The sequence below is a fragment of the Leucoraja erinacea genome, chromosome 43 (assembly GCF_028641065.1).
Source record: "Leucoraja erinacea ecotype New England chromosome 43, Leri_hhj_1, whole genome shotgun sequence".
Taxonomy (NCBI): domain Eukaryota; kingdom Metazoa; phylum Chordata; class Chondrichthyes; order Rajiformes; family Rajidae; genus Leucoraja; species Leucoraja erinaceus.
Window position 1 is genome coordinate 305,710 of NC_073419.1, and position 25,855 is coordinate 331,564.

The window sequence follows — 25,855 nt, forward strand, 5'->3', positions numbered from 1 at the left end:
TTCTCCCCATACCCCCTGACTCCGCTATCTTTAAGAGACCTATCTAGCTCTCTCTTGAAAGCATCCAGAGAACTGGCCTCCACAGGAGGCAGAGAATTCCACAGACTCACCACTCTCTGTGAGAAAAAGTGTTTCCTCGTCTCCGTTCTAAGTGGCTTACTCCTTATTCTTAAACTGTGGCCCCTGGTTCTGGGCTCCCCCAACATCGGGAACATGTTTCCTGCCTCTAGCGTGTCCAAGCCCTTAACAATCTACTTGTATCTCTTGCTTGATGGGAGAGGGGAGAAGAGGGATTGACCAGGGTGGGACTGGTCCTTGATTATGCTGCTGGCCTTGCCGAGGCAGCGTGAGGCAACCTTTAGTGCGGTTGGGAGGTGTATGGGTCAAACGCGGGTAAAAGGGATTGGGCACCTTGGTCGGCATGGACGAGTTGGGCCGAAGGGCCTGTCTCCGTGCCTGATGACTCCATGACAATAAAGCAAGTAGTTCTCACCGTAAAAGATGTAGTTGCCAGGGTGGAGTTCGTTGAGGCGCCCCATCTCTGGCACGGGGTGACTACAGGTGGGTGTTGAGCCAATACTACTGCGAGGACACTTCACGCCCGCCCTCTCCAACCTGCAGAGACAGAGAGATTAGTTAGTTACTCCAGCATTCTGCGTCCATCATCGGCATAAACCAGCATCTGCAGTTTAGTTTAGTTTCGAGATACAGCGCGGAAACAGGCCCTTCGGCCCACCGGGTCCGTGCCGACCAGCAATCCCCGCACACTGAAGGGCCCTGTCCCACTTTCTAGACCTAATTCCGTAATCAGATAGTAACCAGCGTGCTTACTTTCATAGACTGATGAACAAGGACCCCCAGATCCCATTGTACTTCCCCTTTTCCCAACTTGACGCCATTTAGATAATAACCTGCCTTCCTGTTTTTGCTACCAAAATGGATAACCTCACATTTATCCGCATTAAACTGCATCTGCCATGCATCTGCCCACACCCCAACCTGTCCAAGTCACCCTGCATTCTCATAACATCCTCCTCACAGTTCACACTGCCACCCAGCTTTGTGTCATCTGCAAATTTGCTAATGTTTGTGTCATCTGCAAATTTGCTAATGTTACTTTGAATCCCTTCATCCAAATCATTGATGTATATTGCAAATAGCTGCGGACCCAGCACCGAGCCTTGCGGTACCCCACTAGTCACTGCCTGCCATTTTGAAAGGGACCCGTTAATCCCTACTCTTTGTTTCCTGTCTGTTAACCACTTCTCTATCCATGTCAGCACTCTACCCCCAATACCATGTGCCCTAATTTTGCCCATTAAAAAGGCCTTTAACACTATCCCGCACATGCCAGAGAAAATTAAAAAAAAAAATTTACATACCAAGCCAATTAATCTACAAACCTGCACGTCTTTGGAGTGTGGGGGAGGAAACCAAAGATCTTGGAGAAAACCCACGCAGGTCACGGGGAGAACGTTCAAACTCCGTACAGACAGCACCCGTAACCATATAACCATATAACAATTACAGCATGGAAACAGGCCATCTCGGTCCTTCTAGTCCGTGCCGAACACTCACTCTCATCTAGTCCCGTCTACCTGCGCTCAGACCATAACCCTCCATTCCTTTCCCGTCCATATAACTATCCAATTTATTTTTAAATGATAAAATCGAACCTGCCTCCACCACTTCCACTGGAAGCCCATTCCACACAGCTACCACTCTCTGAGTAAAGAAGTTCCCCCTCATGTTACCCCTAAACTTCTGTCCCTTAATTCTCAAGTCATGTCCTCTTGTTTGAATCTTCCCTACTCTCAGTGGGAAAAGCTTATCCACGTCAACTCTGTCTATCCCTCTCATCATTTTAAAGACCTCTATCAAGTCCCCCCTTAACCTTCTGCGCTCCAGAGAATAAAGACCTAACTTGTTCAACCTTTCTCTGTAACTTAGTTGCTGAAACCCAGGCAACATTCTAGTAAATCTCCTCTGTACTCTCTCTATTTTGTTGACATCCTATAATTAAGCGACCAAAATTGTACCCCATACTCCAGAATTGGCCTCACCAATGCCTTGTACAATTTTAACATTACATCCCAACTTCTATACTCAATGCTCTGATTTATAAAGGCCAGCACACCAAAAGCTTTCTTTACCACCCTATCTACATGAGATTCCACCTTCAGGGAACTGTGCACAGTTATTCCTAGATCCCTATGTTCACCTGCATTCCTCAATTCGCTACCGTTTACCATGTACGTCCTATTTTGATTTGTCCTGCGAAGATGTAGCACCTCACACTTATCAGCATTAAACTCCATCTGCCATCTTTCAGCCCATTCTTCCAAATGGCCTAAATCTCTCTGTAGACTTTGAAAATCTGCTTCATTATCCACAACACCCCCTATCTTAGTATCATCTGCATACTTACTAATCCAATTTACCACACGTGTGATCCAGTAGTCGGGATTGAACCCGGGTCTCTGGCGCTGCAAGCGCTGTAAGGCAGCAACTCTACCGCTGCGCCACCGTGCAGTTCCTTCCTACACAGGATATGCTTGTTTCAATCTAGGCTTCCAACACTACAGTCATTACAAGGTCCAGATTCCAGGAACGTAGTGCGGGGCAAAGTGAGATCTTTCACTTTGAACTGATGGCAATTGTTTCTCTTATTACTTATCATAGTGGGCATGAAAACAGGCTCTTAGGCCCAACTTGCCCATGCCGGCTATGATCATAAGGACTGTCAGATCCTTATAAGGTCAGGACTGTCTTATGAAGAAAGACTGGATAGACTTGGTTTATACTCTCTAGAATTTAGGAGATTGAGAGGGGATCTTATAGAAACTTACAAAATTCTTAAGGGGTTGGACAGGCTAGATGCAGGAAGATTGTTCCCGATGTTAGGGAAGTCCAGGACAAGGGGTCACAGCTTAAGGATAAGGGGGGAATCCTTTAAAACCGAGATGAGAAGAACTTTTTTCACACAGAGAGTGGTGAATCTCTGGAACTCTCTGCCACAGAGGGTAGTTGAGGCCAGTTCATTGCCTATATTTAAGAGGGAGTTAGATGTGTCCCTTGTGGCTAAGGGGATTAGGGGGTATGGAGAGAAGGCAGGTACGGGATACTGAGTTGGATGATCAGCCATGATCATATTGAATGGCGGTGCAGGCTCGAAGGGCCGAATGGCCTACTCCTGCACCTAATTTCTATGTTTCTATAAGGCCATAAGTGATAGGAGCAGAATTAGGCCACTTAGAGAGATGCCCTACCTACACTAATCCCACCTAGTTCATAAGCCGTTGGAGTAGAATTAGGCCATTTGGCCCATCAAATCTACTACAGGTACTCAAGTCAATTCAAGTCAAGTTTATTTGTCACATACACATACGAGATGCATATGTGCCATTCAATCATGGCTGATCCATCTCTCCCTCTCAGATCCATTCTCCTGCCTTCTCCCCATAACCCCTGACACCCGTACTAATCAAGAACCTATCAATCTCCACCTTATTAATATCTATTGACCTGGCCTCCACAGCCGTCTGTGGCAGTGAGTTCTACCTGTCCCTGTTTGGCTAATATTCCTCGAAACCTTTCCTATCCATGTACCTGTCCCAATGTCTTTTAAATGTTGTTATTGTCCCAGCCTCAACTACATCCGCTGGCAACTTGTTCCATACACCCACCGCTCTCTGTGTGAAAATTGCTTGTCACCACAGTGGCACAGCGGTAGAGTTGCTGCCTCACAGCGCCAGAGACCCAGATTCCATCCTGACGACGGGTACTGTCTGTGTGGAGTTTGTACGAGATCTTTGGTTTCCTTCCACACTCCAAAGACGTACAGGTATGTAGGTTAATTGGCTTGGTAAATGTAAAAATTGGCCCTAGACTTCTCCAATTTCCGGTAGCCCTTATAGTCTCCTCCCCTTCTCAGCTCTCCCTCAGCCCTCTGGCTCCTCCTTTTCCTTTCTTCTTCCCGCCCCCCTCGCCACCCTACATCCGTCTGAAGAAGGGTTTTGACCCGAAACGTTGCCTATTTCCTTCGCTCCATAGATGCTGCCTGACCCGCTGAATTACTCCAGCACTCTGTGAACGTCACCTATCCATGTTCTCCACAGATGCTGCCTGACCCGCTGAATTACTCCAGCACTCTGTGAACGTCACCTATCCATGTTCTCTCCACAGATGCTGCCTGACCCGCTGAGTTACTCCATCACTCTGTGAAGCGTCACCTATCCATGTTCTCCACAGATGCTGCCTGACCCACTGAGTTACTCCAGCACTCTGTGAAACGTCACCTATCCATGTTCTCCACAGGTGCTGGCTGACCCGCTGAGTTGCTCCAGCACTCTGTGAAACGTCACCTATCCATGTTCTCCACAGATGCTGCCTGACCCGCTGAGTTACTCCAGCACTCTGTGAAACGTCACCTATCCATGTTCTCCACAGATGCTGCCTGACCCGCTGAGTTACTCCAGCACTCTGTGAAACGTCACCTATCCATGTTCTCCACAGATGCTGCCTGACCCGCTGAGTTACTCCAGCACTCTGTGAAACGTCACCTATCCATGTTCTCCACAGATGCTGCCTGACCCACTGAGTTACTCCAGCACTCTGTGAAACGTCACCTATCCATGCTCTCCACAGATGCTGCCTGACCCGCTGAGTTACTCCAGCACTCTGTGTCTACTGTGCTGTTTAGTTTAGTTTGGTTTAGAGATACAGCGCGGAAAAAGACCCTTCGGCCCACCGTGTCCGCGCCGACCAGCGATCCCCGCACATTAACACCATCCTACACACACTAGGGGGAATTTTCTACATTTATGCCAAGCCAATTAACCTACAAACATGCATGGGAGGTGTGGAGTGTGGGAGGAAACCGAAGATCTCATGAAAACCCACGCAGGTCACGGGGAGAGCGTACAAACTCCGTACAGACAGCACCCGTAGTCGGGATCAAACCGCTGCGCCACCGCGCCGCCCATATGTTCTACAAAGGAGAACAGAAAAGTGGTGATGATCCGAATGCTGTTCATCCAGATGACCCCTCCCCCACTCCGCTGAACACAGCAGACAGCGGCTCCAACACAGATTACTGCCAACCCAGTAAATTAGAAAAACCTGGCTCTTTCCTGGAACTAATAAAATGCAACTGTGTGCTGTGCTATTACTAATGGCCCTGCCTCTGATGGGCCACATATTGTGGAGCTGCACAAATCTGTTTGGGACTGTTTCCGCCGTGACTCATATAAAACCGGGGAGGTAGCAACAGGGATGAGAGAGAGAGAGAGATAGAGATGCTTCTGAGTTTAAATGTCTTCGTGGCAAGAAACAATAGACAATAGGTGCAGGAGTAGGCCATTTGGCCCTTCTAGCCAGCACCGCCATTCAATGTGATCATGGCTGATCATCCCCAATCAGTACCCCGTTCCTGCCGTCTCCCCATATCCCCTGACACCGCTATCTTTAAGAGCTCTCTCTTGAAAGTATCCAGAGAACCGCACTCTGAGGCAGAGAATTCCACAGACAACTCTCTGTGAGAAAAAGTGTTTCCTCGTCTCCGTTCTAAATGGCTTACCCCTTATTCTTCTTGTGGCCTCTCACATAGGAGTGTTACATGGTCAGCACATTCTCACAGGATATCCTTGATCAAAGGATAGCCCCCTCTGTAACACCCAGTAATCAGTCACGCCCCTCAGGGTAAAGTTGGAATCAAATCGAGCACACATTACACAGTGGCGCAGCAGTAGAGTTGCAGCCTCACAGCGCCAGAGACCCGTGTTCCATCCTGACTACCGTCTGTGCGGCTGTGCGGCGTTTGTACGTTCGCCCCGTGACCTGCGTGGGTTTTCTCCGGGTGCTCCGGTTTCCTCCCACACTCCAAACACGTGCAGGTTCGTAGGTTTAAGAAAGAACTGCAGATGCTGGAATAAATCGAAGGTCGACAAAAATGCTGGAAGAACTCAGCGGGGTGAGGCAGCATCTATGGAGCGAAGGAATAGGTGATGTTTTGGGTCGAGACCCAAGGTCCCGAATAGATGACGTCCCGACCCAAAACGTCACCTATTCCTTCGCTCCATAGATGCTTCCTCACCCGCTGAGTTTCTCCAACATTTCCCTTTACCTTCAGGTTTATAGGTTAATTTGATTAGTGGGGGTGCAGGGGTTATGGGGAGAAGGCAGGAGAATGGGGTTGAGAGGGAAAGATAGATCAGCCATGATTGAATAGCGGAGTAGGCCTGGTGGGCTGAATGGCCTAATTCTGCTCCTCTAACATTTGAACATGAATTTACTTGGCTTCTGAAAACTGTTTCTAATGTGCAGGATAAAACTAGTATATGGGTGATCGAAGGTACACGAAAATGCTGGAGAAACTCAGCGGGTGCCGCAGCATCCATGGAGCAAAGGAAATAGGCGACGTTTCGGGCCGAAACCCTTCTTCAGACTGATGGGGGGTGGGGGGGGGGGGGAGAAGGAAGGAAAAAGGGAGGAGGAGGAGCCCGAGGGGGGGGGGGGGGCTGGGAGGAGACAGCTCGAGGGTTAAGGAAGGGGAGGAGACAGCAAGGGTTAGGAAAATTGGGAGAATTCAACGTTCATGCCATCCGGACGCAAGCAACCCAGGCGGAATATGAGGTGCTGTTCCTCCAATTTCCGGTGTTGCTCACTCTGGCAATGGAGGAGACCCAGGACAGAGCGGTCGGATTGGGAATGGGAGGGGGAGTTGAAGTGCTGAGCCACCGGGAGGTCAGGTAGGTTATTGCGGACCGAGCGGAGGTGTTCGGCGAAACGATCGCCCAATCTCCGCTTAGTCTCCCCGATGTAAATCAGCTGGCATCTAGAGCAGCGGATGCAGTAGATGAGGTTGGAGGAGATACAGGTGAACCTTTGTCGCACCTGGTGATCCAGGGTGATCGCTGGTCGGCGTGGACTCGATGGGCCGAAGGGCCTGTTTCCACACTGACAGCACCCGCAGTCGGGATCGAACCGGGGTCTCCGGCGCTGCAAGGCAGCGACTTTATCGCTGCGCCACCGTGCCGCCCAATGGGGAATTCCACCGAGACATCAAAGGCAGGTAGTAATTGTAAGGTCGTGGTACCTGCATGGAGCTATAAAAAGATCATGGCACTAAAGCCTAAGGGCAGGAGCGGGAGAAGAGGCAGGCAGGCAGGCAGGATGTGTCACAAGAAGTTATTAAACACTTAACAAGTGCTGGAATGAAAGCACCGCGCTTTTACAGGGTTGCTACAGGCTGATTTCACTGGCCTTCGTCACCCCCCCCAACCTTTGCTCTCTTCCCCTTCTCTGCTGTTTGAGGGTGATTGAGCTCAAAGTAGATATTATAACCAAGATCTGTCCCTGAAGATGTCTGTGGCACTAAACCGGAGTTTTACCCTTCAGGCTGGGTCGATGGAAGAAGTCGTTACTTTGACTGCATCTAAAAAGTTTCTGCAGAAGAAAACCCTTCAGCTCCTTATAGGAGAGCATAAAATCACAAGGGGCTAGGCTAGTCTAGTTTGGTTTAGTTTGGATCAAAAAGAGACACAAAAAGCTGGAGTAACTCAGCGGAACTCACAGAGAGTTGTGAGTCTGTGGAATTCTCTGCCTCAGAGGGCGGTGGAGGCTGTTTCTCTGGATACTATCAAGAGAGAGCTAGATAGGGCTCTGAAAGATAGCGGAGTCAGGGGATATGGGGAGAAGGCAGGAACGGGGTACTGATTGGGGATGATCAGCCATGATCACATTGAATGGCAGTGCTGGTCGAAGGGCCGAATGGCCTACTCCTGCACCTACTCACTTTCCTCCCACACTCCAAAGATGGACAAGTTTGTAGGTTAGGTTACACAAAAAAGCTGGAGAAACTCAGCGGGTGCAGCAGCATCTATGGATGATAGGCAACGTTTCGGGCCGAAACCCTTATCACATAGAATTTCGGCCCGAAACGTGCCTATTTCCTTCGAAGGGCCTGAACCCCTACTCCTGCACAGCTTTTTTGTGTAACCTTCGATTCTCCACATCTCCAGTTCCCTCTTAAAAAAGTTTGTAGGTTAATTGGCTTCAGCAAAATTGTAAATTGTCTCTTCTGTGTGTGGGATGGTGTTCGTGTACGGAGGTCGCTGGTCGGTGCGGACTCAGTGGGTCGAAGGGCCTGTTTCCACGCTGTATCCCTAAACTAAACTAAGTATCGTATGATTTTCCTGGAAGGAACTGCAGATGCTGGTTTAAACTGAAGATAAACACAAAAAGCTGGAGTAACTCAGCGGGTCAGACGGCATCTCTGGAGAACAGGAATAGATGATGTTTTGGGTTGTGACAGGTCGGGTCTGAAGACCTGTCTGGACCCGTGTTTCCTCCCATATGGGGTTAGGAGGGAGAGAAAGATCAGCCATGATTGAATGGTGAAGTAGACTTGATGGACCGAATGGCCTAATTCTACCCCTATCCCTTATGACCTGAAACGTCACCTATTCCTTTTCTCCAGAATTGCTGCCTGACCCGCTGAGTTACTCCGGCTTTTTGTGTCTATCTACGATTTGACTGAATTTCACGATAGAAAGACAACAGACAATAGACAATAGGTGCAGGAGTAGGCCATTCGGCCCTTCGAGCCAGCACCGCCCATTCAATGTGATCATGGCTGATCATCCCCAATCAGTACCCCGTTCCTGCCTTCTCCCCATATCCCCTGACTCCGCTATTTTTAAGAGCCCTATCTAGTTCTCTCTTGAGAACCGGCCTCCACTGCCCTCTGGGGCAGAGAATTCCACAGACTCACAACTCTCTGTGAGAAAAAGTGTTTCCTCATCTCCGTTCTAAATGGCTTACGCCTTATTCTTAAACTGTGGCCCCTGGTTCTGGACTCCCCCCAACACGATATCTCGGTACATGGATTTAAAAAGTACTGTTGAAGCATTGATAAAATATATGGCACGATCGTTCATACTTCTCCACAAATTTCAACGTGGCCATGGTAGTTTCCAGGGCCACTGCCTGGATGTCCGGAATGCCAGCCGCATCATAGGAGTTTCCACAGTGAGCGTACACTCCCACCAGCTCCAGTGCCTCGCTGTCTACTATACACTTCGCCAGGCTCAACGCAGCCGAGTCTTCAGGTCGAACCCCAGCTGGGCAAGAAGGAAATGTGTTAAGAACAGTGTTGGCGGCATCTTGGCATCATGTCCTGCACAGACATTGTGGGCCGAAGGGCCTGTTTCTGTGATGACCTGGCGTGGATACGGTGTATCTTTGTAACCAATAGTGGTTGCTATTGAGGGAGTGCAGCGTAGGTTCACAAGGTTAATTCCCGGGTTGACGGGACTGTCATATGCTGAGAGACTGGAGCAACTGGGCTTGTACACTCTGCAGTTTAGAAGGATGAGAGGGGATCTCATTGAAACATATAAGATTGTTAAGGGCTTGGACACACTGCAGAGGCAGGAAACATGTTCTTGGACACACTAGAGGCAGGAAACATGTTCCCGATGTTGGGGGAGTCCAGAACCAGGGGCCACAGTTTAAGAATAAGGGGTAAGCCATTTAGAACGGAGACGAGGAAACACTTTTTCTCACAGAGAGTGGTGAGTCTGTGGAATTCTCTGGATGCTTTTAAGATAGGGCTCTTAAAAATAGCGGAGTCAGGGGATATGGGGAGAAGGCAGGAACCGGGTACTGATTGTGGATGATCAGCCATGATCACATTGCATGGTGGTGCTGGCTCGAAGGGCCAAATGGCCGACTCCTGCACCTATTGTCTATTGTCTATTATCAGCGTCCTTTATGTGGCGGCTAGTAGTATACCTTAGGGATGCAAGCAAAGAATTTCACTGTGACGTTACATGTGACAATAAAATATTAATTTATTCATCATTCATTCCCTCACTCACTCACTAATCTCCTCTGCCTGCATGTATTGGCTGAATATCCATGTGCCTGTCTACAAGCCTCTGTAATGCCACTATCATGTCTGCCTCCACCACCACCCCTTGGCAGCACGTTCCAGGCACCCACCACCCTCTGTGTAAAAACATGTCCCCGCACATCTCATAGAAACTTGGCCCATAGACACTTTAACGTGAAAGGCCTGGATAGAGTGGATGTGGAGAGGATGGCTCCACTAGTGGGGGAGTCTAGGACCAGAGGCCGCAGCCTCAGAATAAAAGGACCTTCCTTTAGGAAGGAGATGAGGAGGAATTTCTTTAGTCAGAGGGTGGTGAATCTGTGGAATTAATTGCCACAGACGGAGGCCATGTCAATGGATATTTTTAAGGCAGACATGGATAGATTCTTGATTAGTACGGGTGCCAGGGGTTATGGGGGAGAGAATGGGGTGAGAGGGAAAGGTAGATCAGTCATGATTGAATTTTTATAAGGTCATCGGAGAAGAATTAGGTCATTTGGTCCATCATCTACTCCGCCATTCAACCAAGGCTGATCTATCTCTCCCTGCTAACCCCTTTCTCCTGCCTTCTCCCCTTGACACCCATACTAATCATGGCGCAGACTTGATGGGCCGAAGGGCCTAATTCTGCTCCTAGAACTTATGAACGCCATGCCCTCTAGCCTTTGGCATTCCCACATGGATAAAAAAGATCCTGACTGTCTACCCTATCTATGCCTCTCATCATTTCATAGACGTCGATCACATCTCCCCTCAGTGAACAGGGTTACAAGGTCAAGGCCTGGAAAATGGGATGAGTCTGGACACAACGAACTGCAGGAGCTGGGATCATGAGCAAAAAAAATCAAGTGTGAGAGGAAGTCAACGGATCAGGCAGCATCTGTGGAGGGAATGGACAGATGACATTTCGGGTCAGGTCCCTTCATCACACCGAGCTTCAGTCTGGCTAGCTCACTCATAGGTAATTAACCAATTGCTGCCAGTATTGGCTCGATTGTAATCATGTATCATCTTTCAAGCAGTCACGGTGGCTCAGCGGTAGAGTTGCTGCCTTACAGCGAATGCAGCGCCGGAGACCCGGGTTCGATCCCGACTACGGGCGCTGTCTGTACGGAGTTTGCACGGTCTCCCCGTGACCTGCGTGGGTTTTCCACGAGATCTTCTTTTCAGTGTACCTCGGTGCTCGTGACAATAAATTAAACCGATTCACCTCTACCCCATTGCGGACATTGGACTTTGTCTGTGGAACTGGTGCGCTACAATGCTGAGAACTATATCCTGCACTCTGTATCTTCCCCTTTGCTCCACCTATTGTACTGGAGTTTGACTTGATTGGATTATATAAACTAAACTGAACTAGTGCGATTTTTCTATAGATCTATGAGGTGGACATCTGGATTTGTGTTCAGAAGTGTGTGGCAGTCTCTGTCATTAGTTAATGCCGGAGCATGTACAATCCACAGACTGCACTGCCACCCCATGGCCAAACGTCACCAATTCCTTCTCTCTATAGATGCTGCCTCACCTGCTGAGTTCCTCCAGCATTCTTGCTATCGAGGGAGTGCAGCGTAGGTTCACCAGGTTAATTCCCAGGATGGCGGGACTGTCATATGTTGAGAGAATGGAGTGGCTGGGCTTGTATACGCTGGAATTTAGAGATATGAGAGGGGATCTTATTGAAACATATAAGATTATTAAGGGTTTGGGCACGCTAGAGGCAGGAAACATGTTCCCAATGCTGGGGGAGTCCAGAACCAGGGGCCACAGTTTAAGAATAAGGAGTAAGCCATTTAGAACGGAGACGAGAAACACTTTTTCACACAGAGAGTGGTGAGTCTGTGGAATTCTCTGCCTCAGAGGGCAGTGGAGGCTGGTTCTCTGGATATTTTCAAGAGAGAGTTCGATAGAGTTCTTAGGGATAGCGGAGTTGGGGATATGGAGAGAAGGCAGGAACGGGGTACTGATTGTGGATGATCAGCCATGATCAGCCATGAACTTACAAAATTCTTAAGGGGTTGGACAGGCTAGATGCAGGAAGATTGTTCCCGATGTTAGGGAAGTCCAGGACAAGGGGTCACAGCTTAAGGATAAAGGGGAAAATCCTTTAAAACCGAGATGAGAAGAACTTTTTTCACACAGAGAGTGGTGAATCTCTGGAACTCTCTGCCACAGAGGGTAGTTGAGGCCAGTTCATTGGCTATATTTAAGAGGGAGTTAGATGTGGCCCTTGTGGCTAAGGGGATCAGGGGGTATGGAGAGAAGGCAGGTACGGGATACTGAGTCGGATGATCAGCCATGATCATATTGAATGGCGGTGCAGGCTCGAATGGCCGAATGGCCTACTCCTGCACCTAATTTCTATGTTTCTATGTTTCTAACACATTGAATGGCGGTGCTGGCTAGAAGGGCCGAATGGCCGACTCCTTTTGTCGACCTGCATAATTTTAAAAATGTTGCTGACTTGGGCTCTGGGGAGTCAGAGGTTGAGTCACCCCAGAGATAGGCCGGCCAGAAAGACGAGCTGGCTCTCGAGAGGGTCCAGAGGAGGTTTACGAGAATAATCCCAGGAATGTATGTGAGTGGCTGTCGGTCTGCTCCTGGGCCTGGTCAAGATGGCCATTCGCGGGTCCAGGCAGCCGGCAGTCGACGGCCACATAGAGGTCGGCTGCCTGCCCCATTTCCGGGGTTACGCCCTCCTGGAGAGGGAACACACACGCGGTGTCCACGGGGACTATGGAGGTCTTCCGTGAACGCTGGTCACCACGGGACGTAGAATGTATCGTTGATAGAAATGTTAATATTTTAATATGATAACTTTGTAAAATGCCAATATAGGCATTATTTGACAGTGTTACTACTTTGTATTTGTGCTTGTTCTGAATAAAAGCATTTTGTATGGAAAAAAAAGGAATGGGAGCGTTTGACAGCGCTGGGCCTGTACTCGCTGGAGTTTAGAAGGACGGGTGGGGGGACCTCATTGAAACTTACCGAACGGTGAAAGGCCTGGATAGAGTGGATGTGGAGAGGATGTTTCCACTAGCGGGAGAGTCGAGGACCAGAGCTCACAGCCTCAGAATTAAAGGACGTTCCTTTGGGCAGGAGATGAGGAGGAATTTCTTTAGTCAGAGGGTGGTGAATCTGTGGAATCCTTTGCCACAGACGGCTGTGGAGGCTGTCAATGGATATATTTAAGGTAGAGATAGATAGATTGTTGATTGTTACGGGTGTCAGGGGTTACGGGGAGAAGGCAGGAGAATGGGATTAAGAAGGAAAGATAGATCAGCCATGGTTGAATGGCGGAGTAGACTTGATGGGATGAATGGCCTAATTCTGCTCCTTTCACTTCTGAACATGAACCGTGACTTTATCGTTAGAAACGGGAATAGTCCCCGAGGATTGGCGTACTGCGCATGTTGTTCCATTGTTTAAAAAGGGTTCTAAGAGTAAACCTAGCAATTATAGACCTGTTAGTTTAACTTCAGTGGTGGGAAAATTAATGGAAAGGATACTTAGAGATAATATATATAAGCATTTGGATAAACAGGGTCTGATTAGGAACAGTCAACATGGATTTGTGCCTGGAAGGTCATGTTTGACTAATCTTCTTGAATTTTTTGAAGAGGTTACTAGGGAAATTGACGAGGGTAAAGCAGTGGATGTTGTCTATATGGACTTTAGTAAGGCCTTTGACAATGTTCCTCATGGAAGGTTGGTTAAGAAGGCTCAACTGTTGGGTATAAATGCAGGAATAGCAAGATGGATTCAACAGTGGCTGAATGGGAGAAGCCAGAGGGTAATGGTGGATGGCTGTTTATCAGGTTGGAGGCAGGTGACTAGTGGAGTGCCTCAGGGATCTGTGTTGGGTCCTTTGTTGTCTGTCATGTACATCAATGATCTCTGGATGAAGGTGTGGTAAATTGGATTAGTAAGTATGCAGATGATACCAAGATAGGGGGTGTTGTGGATAATGAAGAGGATTTCCAAAGTCTACAGAGTGATTTAGGCCATTTGGAAAAATGGGCTGAAAGATGGCAGATGGAGTTTAATGCTGATAAATGTGAGGTGCTACACCTTGGCAGGACAAATCAAAATAGGACGTATATGGTAAATGGTAGGGAATTGAAGAATACAGTTGAACAGAGGGATCTGGGAATAACCGTGCATAGTTCCTTGAAGGTGGAACCTCATATAGATAGGGTGGTAAAGAAAGCTTTTGGTATGCTAGCCTTTATAAATCAGAGCATTGAGTACAGAAGCTGGGATGTAATGTTAAAATTGTACAAGGCATTGGTGAGACCAAATCTGGAGTATGGTGTACAATTTTGGTCGCCCAATTATAGGAAGGATGTCAACAAAATAGAGAGAGTACAGAGGAGATTTACTAGAATGTTACCTGGGTTTCAACAACTAAGTTACAGAGATAGGTTGAATAAGTTAGGTCTTTATTCTCTGGAGCGCAGAAGGTTAAGGGGGGACTTGATAGAGGTCTTTAAATGATGAGAGGGATAGACAGAGTTGATGTGGACAAGCTTTTCCCACTGAGAGTAGGAAAGATTCAAACAAGAGGACATGACTTCAGAATTAAGGGACAGAAGTTTAGGGGTAACATGAGGGGGAATTTCTTTACTCAGAGAGTGGTAGCGGTGTGGAATGAGCTTCCAGTGGAAGTGGTGGAGGCAGGTTCGTTGGTATCATTTAAAAATAAATTGGATAGGCATATGGATGAGAAGGGAATGGAGGGTTATGGTATGAGTGCAGGCAGGTGGGACGAAGGGAAAAAAAATTTGTTCGGCACGGACTTGTAGGGCCGAGATGGCCTGTTTCCGTGCTGTAATTGTTATATGGTTATATGGTTATATGGTGACCATGTTCATATTTTTACTCTGATAGAAAGTGCAAATAAAGCAGCTCCTATTGGGAAATATCCTATACACGAGGTGAACTTCACAGAGGGCAATTACCCCATAAACCTGCTCACCTTATATCAATAATACGTTTACAACTCTACATTGCAATCGCCTACTCTTGCTTCTATTGCTGTTTTTAGTATTAGAGATACAACGTGGATACAGGCCCTTCGGCCCATTGAGTCTGCACCGACCAACGATCATTATGTCTATGTTATCCCAGTTTTGTCTCCTACACACTAGGGACAATTTACAGAAGCCAATTAACCTCCAGGCCTGCACGTCTTTGGATGTGTGGGAGGGAACTGGAGCAAACCCGGAGAAAACCCACGTGGTCACGGGGAGAACGTACAAACTCCGTACAGACAGCGCCCGCAGTCAGGATCGAATCTGGGTCTCTGGCGCTGTGAGGCAACAACTCTACCGCTGCGCCACCGTGTGAGTGGACAGACTATTGCTGTGGGTACACAAAAATTGCTGGAGAAACTCAGTGGGTGCAGCAGCATTTATGGAGCGAAGGAAATAGGCGACGTTTCGGGCCAAAACCCTTCTTCAGACTGATGGGGGGTGGGGGGGGAGATGGAAGGAAAAAGGGGGGAGGAGGAGCCCGAGGGCGGGGGGATAGGAGGATGGGAGGAGACAGCTCGAGGGTTAAGGAAGGGGAGGAGACAGCAAGGGCTAGCAAAATTGGGAGAATTCAACGTTCATGCCATCCGGACGCAAGCAACCCAGGCGGAATATGAGGTGCTGTTCCTCCAATTTCCGGTGTTGCTCACTCTGGCAATGGAGGAGACCCAGGACAGAGAGGTCGGATTGGGAATGGGAGGGGGAGTTGAAGTGCTGAGCCACCGGGAGTTCCTTAACCCTCGAGCTGTCTCCTCCCATCCCCCCGCCCTCGGGCTCCTCCTCCTCCCCTTTTCCTTCCTTCTCCCCCCCACCTCCCATCAGTCTGAGGAAGGGTTTCGGCCCGAAACGTCGCCTATTTCCTTCGCTCCATAGATGCTGCTGCACCCACTGAGTTTCTCCAGCATTTTTGTGTACCTTCGATCTTCCAGCATCTGCAGTTCCTTCTTGAACACAGACTATTGCTGTGGCCTGTATTGTCTGCCGTCAACAGGCGAGTCAGATTGTATCCCACAACAGGCCCATAAACACAATACACATAGATAATACATAACTGACAAACATTCAACTAAGTAAAGATAAGACATAAAAAGCTGGAGTAACTCAGTGGGTCAGGCAGCATCTCTGGAGAAAAGGAAGAGAGGACATTTAGGGTCGAGGCCTTTCTTCAGACAATAAATTCAATAAATTAATGATGCTAAATACAGGTGCAACAAAACCCTTCATAAGTTCATAAGTGATAGGAGCAGAATTAGGCCATTCAGCCCCTAGTCTACTCCACCATTCAATCATGGCTGATCTAACTCTCCCTCCTAACCCCATTCTCCTGCCTTCTCCCCATAACCCCTGACACCCATACTAATCAAGAATCTCTCTATCTCTGCCTTAAAAATATCCACTGACTTGGCCTCCACAGCCGTCTGTGGCAAAGAATTCCACAGATTCACCACCCTCGGAGTAAAGAAATTCCTCCTCATCTCCTTCCTAAAGGAAGTCCTTTAATTCTGAGGCTGTGACCTCTGGTCCTAGAATCTCCCACTAGTGGAAACATCCTCTCCACATCCACTCTATCCAAGCCTTTCACTATTCGGTAAGTTTCAATGAGGGGGCCCCTCATCCTTAGGGGTTAGGAGGGAGGGATAGATCAGCCATGATTGAATGGCGGAGTCGACTTGATGGGCCGAATGGCCTAATTCTGTTCCTACCACTTATGAGTCCACGGTGACTATCGACCACCCTTACACACTAATTCTGTTATCCCACTTAGTTTAGTTTAGTTATCATTGTCACTGTGAAAAGCATTTGTGTTGTGTGCTGTAAGGGGTAAGCCATTTAGAACGGAGACGAGGAAACACTTTTTCTCACAGAGAGTTGTGAGTCTGTGGAATTCTCTGCCTCAGAGGCCGGTTCTCTGGATACTTTCAAGAGAGAGCTAGATAGGGCCCTTAAAGATAGCGGAGTCAGGGGATATGGGGAGAAGGCAGGAACGGGGTACTGATTGTGGATGATCACATTGAATGGTGGTGCTGGGTTGTCTATCACTATACAGTCAGGGAAAAGTATGCATGATTAAAATCAAGTCGTCCACGGTGAACGGATACAGGATAAAGGTAATAATGTTCAGTGCAAAGTCCAGTAACATTTGATCAAGGATAATTCAAAGGTCTCCGATAACCATTAGAGCCGTCGTCTAGTTGATGATACGATGGTTCACTGACACATCTATTCCCTCCACACTAGGGGCAATTTGATCAAGTTTGCATGTTCTCCCTGTGGGATCCCTGCGGCCTATAACATCCTGAAGCCATGGTCTCCGGTAGGAAAGTGTCGAATCGGGACCTCCAAGCCGCCCGCGCAATGTGTTTGACCGTCCCGACGTCGGAGTTTCGATCGCCCCGACGAGAGGGCCTTTCCATCGGACCGTAGGTCGCGGCGACTACGGAGGGTTGATGGCCCCGACCACGGATGAACAAAGGAGGAGGACTGACTGAACTTTGTTGCCTTCCACCTCAGTGAAGAATGCTGTGGTGGATGTTTGTGTTAAATCTTATTGTGTATTGTGTGTTCTTTTTAAGTGTATCGCTGCTGGCAAATTCATTTCACTGCACCTTCGGGTGCATGTGACGAATAAAATTGATTTTGACTTTGACATGTGTGTTTTCTCCGGGTGCTCCGGTTTCCGCCCACAATCCAAAGACGCGTGGGTATGTATTTTAATTGGCTTCTGTAAACTGTACATAAGCGGGTAAGAAAATGGGATAACATAGAACTACTGTGAGCAGGAGATCGGTGAGCATACAGTAGAATCATAGTCAGACAGCACGGAAACAGACGCTTCTGCTCACCGAGTCCGCGCCGACCAGCGATCGCCCACACACTGGTTCCATCCTACACACCAGGGACATTTTACAGAAGCCAATTAACCTACAAACCTGTACGCATTTCGAGTGTGGGGAGAAACCAGTGCACCCGGAGAAAACCCACGCGGTCACAGGGAGAACGTGCAAACTCCGTATGGACAGCACCCGTATTCAGGATTGAACCCGGGTCACTGGTGCTGTGAGGCTGCAACTATACTGGGGGGGGGGGGCACTGTGATGGCCCTGAAGGGGTCAAAGGTTAGGGGGTGAAGGCAGGGGAAAGGGAAAGGTGGATCAGCCATCATTGAATGACAGAGTAGACTTGAAGGACCGAATGGCCTAATTTAGTTCCTATGATTTATGAACATTAATGCACCATGGACTCGGTGGGCTGAAGGGCCTGTCTCTATGCTGTAGCACTAAACAAGCTAAGTTTGTGCAGCATGGTGGCGCAGTGGTTGCCTCACAGCGCTTTCAGCGAGCTAGAGTCCCGGGTTCGATCCTGGCTACAGGTGCTGTCTCTACATTCTCCCCGTGACCCGCGTGGGATTTCTCCGAGATCTCCGGTTTCCTCCCACACTCAACAGACGTACAGGTTTGTAGGTTCATTGGCTTGGTGTAAGTGTAAACATTGACCCCGGTGTGTGTAGGATGGTGTCAATGTGCGGGGGGGATCGCTGGTTGGCGCGGACCCGGTGGGCCGAAGGGCCTGCTTTTCCGCGCTGTATCTCTAAACAAAAACGAAACTAAGTGAAGGTAAACACCTCGTCCGTTGTTGCAGTCCAGCTTCAACCACACCAGCCACGACTTGCCGCCGCTCAGCCGCCTCTTCTCCAGCTCCGTCACCACCACTCCGCTGTCCAGCAGCACCTGGAACCGGTCCAGACGCTCGGCCAGCTCCGCGCAGGCCGCCACCTTGTCCCTGGGCAGCGGGAAGGCGTACAGGATGTCGTCAAAGCCACAGTCCGCGTAGAAGCGAGCTTCGGCCAGCGTGGACACGGCGATGCGGCGCGCCGACAACCGCCCGTCATGATGTCCGCGCACTCCCTGCAATCAGAGGCGCACAGCGTTACTTTAGTACCGTTCGGTTCAGTTGAGAGATACAGCGCGGAAACAGGCCCTTCGACCCACCCAGTCCCCGCCGACCAGCGATCCCCGCACACTAACGCTATCCTACACCCACTAGGGACAATTTAGACTGATAGCAAGCACACAATACCCAATCCAATTGGAGAAAACCCACGCAGGTCACGGGAAGAACGTGCAAACTCCGCACAGACAGCACCTGTAGTCAGGATCGAACCTGGGTCTCCGGAACTGCAAGCGCTGTAAGGCAGCAACTCCACCGCTGTGTCACCGTGCCGCCCTGGACGAAGTGGGACAGACCTGGATTGTTATCAATGGACAATAGACAATAGGTGCAGGAGTAGGCCATTTGGCCCTTCGAGCCAGCACCGCCATTCAATGTGATCATCCCCAATCAGTACCCTGTTCCACCGCCCTCTGAGGCAGAGAATTCCACACACTCACCACTCTCTGTGAGAAAAAGTGTTTCCTCATCTCCGTTCTAAATGGCTTTTCTCCTTATTCTTAAACTGTGGCCCCTGGTTCTGGACTCCCCCAACATCGGGAACATGTTTCCTGCCTCTAGCGTGTCCAAACCCTTAACAATCTTATATGTTTCAATGAGATATCCTCTCATCCTTCTAAAGTCCAGAGTGTACAAGCCCAGCCGCTCCATTCTCTCAGCATTTGACATTCCCACCATCCCGGGAATTAACCTTGTAAACCTACGCTGCACTCCCTCAATAGCAAGAATGTCCTTCCTCAAATTAGGGGACCAATACTGCACACAATACTCCAGGTGTGGTCTCACTGGGGCTCTGTACAACTTCAGAAGGACCTCTTTGCTCCTATATTCGATTCCTCTTGTTATAAAGGCCAACATGCTATTCGCTTTCTTCACTGCCTGCTGTACCCGCATGCTTACTTTCATAGACTGATGAACAGGGATCCCGTTGTACTTGCCCTTTTCCCAACTTGACGCCATTTAGATAGCAATCTGCCTTCCTGTTTTTGCTACTATTTTCTCACCTCTCCCCCTTCACGCCCAAAAGAAAACCTCTGTGAACGAACATTTGGTCCCCTGTTCTGATAGTCCTTTATATGATCGTGCTACAAATGTTGCTTCATAATACTCTGATATTGTCCCTTGAGATGCCTTATTTTATTTAACGCACCGTGCAAATTCAGATTATTTCCAGTTAAGAGTCATAAATGCTTTCTACTATTGTGTTTGGTTTAGTTTAGTTTATTGTCACATGTACCGAGGTACAGTGAAAAGCTTTTGTTGCGTGCTATCCATCAGCAGAAAGACAATACATGATTACAATCGAGCCACATTCATTGTATTCAAATTTTGTATTGTATTCAAATTTATTGTCATTGTCTCAATTTGAGACAACAAAATGAATTTCCCTTAGGCAGTATCATTAAAAAAATCACCCAAAAAATAAATAAATAATAAATAAATAATAAAACATATTAAAAATAGAATTGAAATTGAATTAAAAAAAGCATAAACACAGAAAGTCCACGACACAACATAACATAAATGGCACCAAGGTGAGGATGGCACCATAGTCCAGCCAGCCTCCCCTCCGTGTTCATCCGTGGTCGGGGCCTTCCGAGCACCCGCAGTCGCCGCCCCGGGTGGCCCGATGTTCAGGCCCTCACGCCGGGCTGGTGGAACGCCGACGCCGAATCCCGACGGTGAGCATCCTCCTCCTCAGCGGCCCGGACCTCCCGATCAGCCGCCTCCCGCTGCCGGAGTCTGCAGCTCCCGAGTCCGCAGGCCGAGCCGGGCAGAGTCGCAGGACCCCGCGCTGTCCATCAGCGCCGCCCGCGTTGGGAGCTCCGCAAACCGTAGCTCCATGATGTCGGTGCAGCAGGTCCAGCACTCCGGGCTCCAGACGGCGATCCCCGGTAAGGCATCGCCAGCCCCGCGATGTTTCAGCGCTGTCCCGCCGCTGCTGGAGCTCCGGTCGATCCCGGCAGGAAAGTCCGCGCCAATCCAGGTAGGTAGGCCGCTGTGGGGGGGAAGGGGTGGGGCGAGGACGCGACTCGAATAATAGTCGCGTCCTCACCAGGAAGCGGCTGAAGGACGGTATCCCCGCACCGTGCCCTCTTCCCCCACCAGGAAGCGGCTGAAATAAACGGTATCCCCCGATACCGGGCTGTGCCCTCTTCACCCCACATAAAAAACACAAAAAAACACTCTGTACTTCAAGAGTACATTTTCAACATAACAAAATAAACAAAAAAACAAAAAGATACCGGGCTGTAGGTGGAGGCTGCTGGCACCCGCTCTCTGGTTGTGGTAGGATGATTTAGTTGCCTGATAACAGCTGGGAAGAAACTGTCCCTGAATCTGGAGGTGTGCGTTTTCACACTTCTGTACCTTCTGCCCGATGGGAGAGGGGAGACGAGGGAGTGGCCGGGGTGAGACTGGTCCTTGATGATGCTGCTGGCCTTGCCGAGGCAGCGTAAGGTGTAGATGGAGTCAGTGGAAGGGAGGTTGGTTTGTGCGATGGTCTGGGCTGCAACTGTCCACAATTCACTGCAATTCACCCCAGACTGTGATGACTCTTTGCACGCCGGTCCCAGAATAGGATCTGCTGACATCCATTACAATTTAAACGTAGGAAGATGGTTCCCGATGTTGGAGAAGTCCAGACAAGGGGTCACAGTTTAAGGATAAGGGGGAAATCTTTTAGGACCAAGATGAGGAAAACATTTTTTGCACAGAGAGTGGTGAATCTCTGGAATTCTCTGCCCACAGAAGGTAGTTGAGGCCAGTTCATTGGCTATATTTAAGAGGGAGTTAGATGTGGCCCTTGTGGCTAAAGGGATCAGGGGGTATGGAGAGAAGGCAGGTACAGGATACTGAGTTGGATGATCAGCCATGATCATATTGAATGGCGGTGCAGGCTCGAAGGGCCGAATGGCCTACTCCTGCACCTAATTTCTATGTTTCTATGTATGTAACCCTGAAGCAGATCTTGACATACACAGACTTTCCCTCCACAGCCAGCACAGGACTATGAATTATGACCCCACCAAAACGCAAAGTGTTGGAGTAACTCAGCGGGTCAGGCAGCATCTCTGGAGGGAATGGACAGGTGATGTTTCTGGAACATCACCTACCGATGTTCTCCACAGATGCTGCCTGACCCGCTGAGTTACTCCAGCACTCTGTGAAACGTCACCTATCCATGTTCTCCACAGATGCTGCCTGACCCGCTGAGTTACTCCAGCACTCTGTGAAACGTCACCTATCCATGTTCTCCACAGATGCTGCCTGACCCACTGAGTTACTCCAGCACTCTGTGTCTGTCTTTGGTATAAACCAGCATTTGCAGTTCTTTGTTTCTATAAACTAGGTGATGTTTTGGGTAGGGACCACGCTTTAATCTCAACCTCCAGCTCCCTGTATCTCTAGCTTCTTCATATCGGCCATTCCATCACCCCTTGTTTGAAGAAGGGTCTCGACCCAAATCGTCACCCATTCCTTCTCTCCAGACGCTGACTGTCCCAATGAGTTATTCCATCACCCCTGTCGTTTAAGAAGGAACTGCAGATGCTGGAAAAACCGTAGGTAGATAAAAATGCTGGAGAAACTCAGCGGGTGAGGCAGCATCTATGGAGCGAAGGAATAGGTGACGTTTCGGGTCGAGACCCGAAACGTCACCTATTCCTTCGTTCCATAGATGCTGCCTCACCCGCTGAGTTTCTCCAGCATTTTTATCTACCCCTGTCGTTTAGTTCAGTTTAGTTTAGAGACCTCGCAGAAACAGGCCCTTCAGCCCAACAAGTTCGCACCGATCAGCGATCACCCCGTACATTAACACTATCCTGCACACTAGGAACAATTTCCTTTTTTCTTTACCAAGCCAATTAACTTACAAACCCGGAAATCTTTGGAGTGTGGGAGGAAACTGGAGCACCTGGCGAAACCCCACGTCGGTCACAGGGAGAATGTACAAACTCTGTACAGACAGCAGCCACAGCCTGGATTGAACCCAGGTCTCTGGCGCTGTGAGAAACATAGACAATAGGTGCAGGAGTAGGCCATTCGGCCCTTCGAGCCTGCACCGCCTTTCAATATGATCATGGCTGAAATCTAAAATCAGTACCCCGTTCCGGCTTTTTCCCCATATCCCTTGATTCCCTTGGGCCTAAGAGCTAAATCTAACTCTCTCTTGAAAACATCCAGTGAATTGGCCTCCACTGCCTTCTGTGGCAGAGAATTCCACAGATTCACAACTCTCTGGGTGAAAAAGCTTTTCCTCATCTCTGTCCTGAATGGGCCTTCCCCCTTATTCTTAAACTGTGACCCCTGGTTCTGGACTCTCCCCAACATGGGGGACATTTTTCCTGCATCTACCCTGTCCAATCCTCTAAGAATTTTATATGTTTCTATAGGATCCCCTCTTATCCTTGTAAATCCCAGTGACCCTCCCAGCTGCGTCTATCTCTGACCTACAAAGCACATATCACTAAGCTCAGAGGTAACCTGAGTCTGAAGAAGGGTCTCGACCCGAAACGTCACCGATTCCTTCGCTCCATAGATGCTGCCTCACCCGCTGAGATTCTCCAGCATGTTTGTCTACCTAAGCTTAAAGGGAAAAGTCAGTTGCAGAAATGCTCTTCTTAGTAAGCAGAGTAGGTATGTTGCAAAACTTACCTTCAGCGGCGCTGCAGTTCTGCCGCTGCCCGTGTGCGCGACTTTGGCGCCTTTGAGAGAGGGGGCGGGTTTAAAACGCGATTTTCTCTAGGCTGTTGAAATCGAGGTTGTTCAGCCTACTTAGTTGTTGACGAAAAATCCCTGCGAAATACGTTCGCTGCAGGTATTTTTAAACTAAATTGGGTTATTTAATTGTTAGAGTAGATTAAAAATCACCCTCTAAAGCCGCGAACCCCGACAACGGGACGGATCTCATGTAGGGGACAAGGCAAGGTAGGTTGTTTATTTTTACATTAAAAAGGGATTCTTAAGATCCCTTTATACAAAAGGTTATGTTGCGAGTAGCTGACTTGGGGGCCCATTCAATCCCGTACTGTTTTTTATGCCATATGGGCTTCAAATTCACCGCAATGGCAGCGTTCCAAACCAGCGCGTTCCACAAAATCCCACTTGCTGATTTAAATGGCCATTAATTTACAGCATTTGAACACTAAATCCCTTCCATTTGGCCTATAAATTAATGTCAATGAGATTTAAAAATCATGTTTTATTGTGAATTCTTGTGTGAATGTTCTTTGGACACTTAGGCTATTTAAAAATGTTAATCTTTCCTTAAGAAATGAATAGATGTTTAGATCTAGTAATTGAATTTTGGAATTAGCTACAATTGGGTAACTAACTAATATGCTTTAATTTCAGGTCATCCAAGTAAGATTGTTTAATATTTGTTTCAGAATGCTTCAATCTATAATAACTGAACATTTCTTTCAGTTCCCTTAATTTTTAATAAAGTTATGGCCATTTCACTGTCCTCGATCACAGCTTTTGTGTTAAGTCAATGGAAAATCAATAGGGAACAAGATGCTAATTTCCGAGTATGAAAATGGCCATAACTTTTTTTAATACTGAAGATATGAAAGTGAATTAGGTGTCAAATTAAACTTCTTTTTATGCTTTATCTGATGGGATAAATTGCAGACCTTGATTTTTTAAATCTCAAAATTTTGTAACATTGCTAAGCAGAGTACCTCAAAATGGGGAGCAAATTCTACAACCATTTGATCAACAGCTCTGGCTCTCTGCTTCTCCGCTGCCGAGTGTGCCTTCGCAGTATTGTAGCCCTCAGCTCATGCAAGGATGATTCATCCTGTGCTAAACACAAGCCGACCAAGACTGACAACCTCTACCTATTCTCTGGCAAGAGGTGCGGCTGGTCAAAAAGAACGCCTCAGACAATGAGGATGAATCGAATGTAGGAGCAAAGAGGTCCTTCTGCAGTTGTACGGAGCCCTAGTGAGACCACACCTGGAGTATTGTGTGCAGTTTTGGTCCCCTAATTTGAGGAAGGAAATTCTTGCTATTGAGGGAGTGCAGCGTAGGTTTACCAGGTTAATTCCCGGGATGGCGGGACCGTCATACGCTGAGAGAATGGAACGGCTTGTACACTCTGGAGTTTAGAAGGATTAGAAGGGATCTCATTGAAACATATAAGATTGTTCAGGGCTTGGACATACTAGAGGCAGGAAACATGTTCCCGATATTGGGGGAGTCCAGAACCAGGGGCCACAGTTTAAAAATAAGGAGTAAGCCATTTAGAACGGAGATGAGGAAACACTTTTTCTCACAGAGAGTGGTGAGTCTGTGGAATTCTCTGCTTCAGAGCGCGGTGGATGCAGGTTCTCTGGATACTTTCAAGAAAGAGCTAGATAGGGCTCTTAAAGATAGCGGAGTCAGGGGATATGGGCAGAAGGCAGGAACGGGGTACTGATTGGGGATGATCAGCCATGATCACATTGAATGGCAGTGCTGGCTCGAAGGGCCGAATGGCCTACTACTGCACCTATTGTCTATTGTCTATTGATGAAAGACGCCCTCTACATGACCACTCTTTGCTACCTCAGTGTTTCCCCTGGGCTGCAGGGCATCATCCAGAAGTCACAGACTCTGGGAAGAGAGACTTGAGAGATCACCGGAAGACATTCACGTTAATGCTCAGTTCACACTAACCAACCTGACCAGTTCTTCCATGGCCAGAGTGAGACCCACCGTAAATTGGAGGAGCAGCACCTCATACTTCGCTTGAGTAGTTTACACCCCAGCGGTATGAACATTGCCTTCTCCAATTTCAGGTAGTCCCTGCTTTCTCCCTCCTTCCCCTCCCCTTCCCAGCTCTCCCACATCCCACTGTCTCCGCCTCTTCCTTTCTTTTTACCGCCCCCCCCCAACATCATTCTGAAGAAGGGTCTCGACCCGAAACGCCACCTATTCATTCGCTCCATAGATGCTGCCTCACCCGCTGAGTTTCTCCAACATTTTTGTCTAT

The 25,855-nt window shown here is 48.5% G+C and overlaps 1 protein-coding gene across 1 annotated transcript in view; it reads right to left on the reverse strand.

The window, feature by feature from the left end:
- Positions 1-25,855, reverse strand: part of zgc:162816 (uncharacterized protein LOC571260 homolog) — a 40,925-nt gene that overhangs the window by 9,996 nt on the left and 5,074 nt on the right. The window contains 4 exon segments of the mRNA XM_055664684.1: positions 494-615; positions 8,942-9,122; positions 18,551-18,797; positions 18,800-18,833. Of these exon segments, the coding sequence (XP_055520659.1) occupies positions 494-615; positions 8,942-9,122; positions 18,551-18,797; positions 18,800-18,833 (584 nt within the window).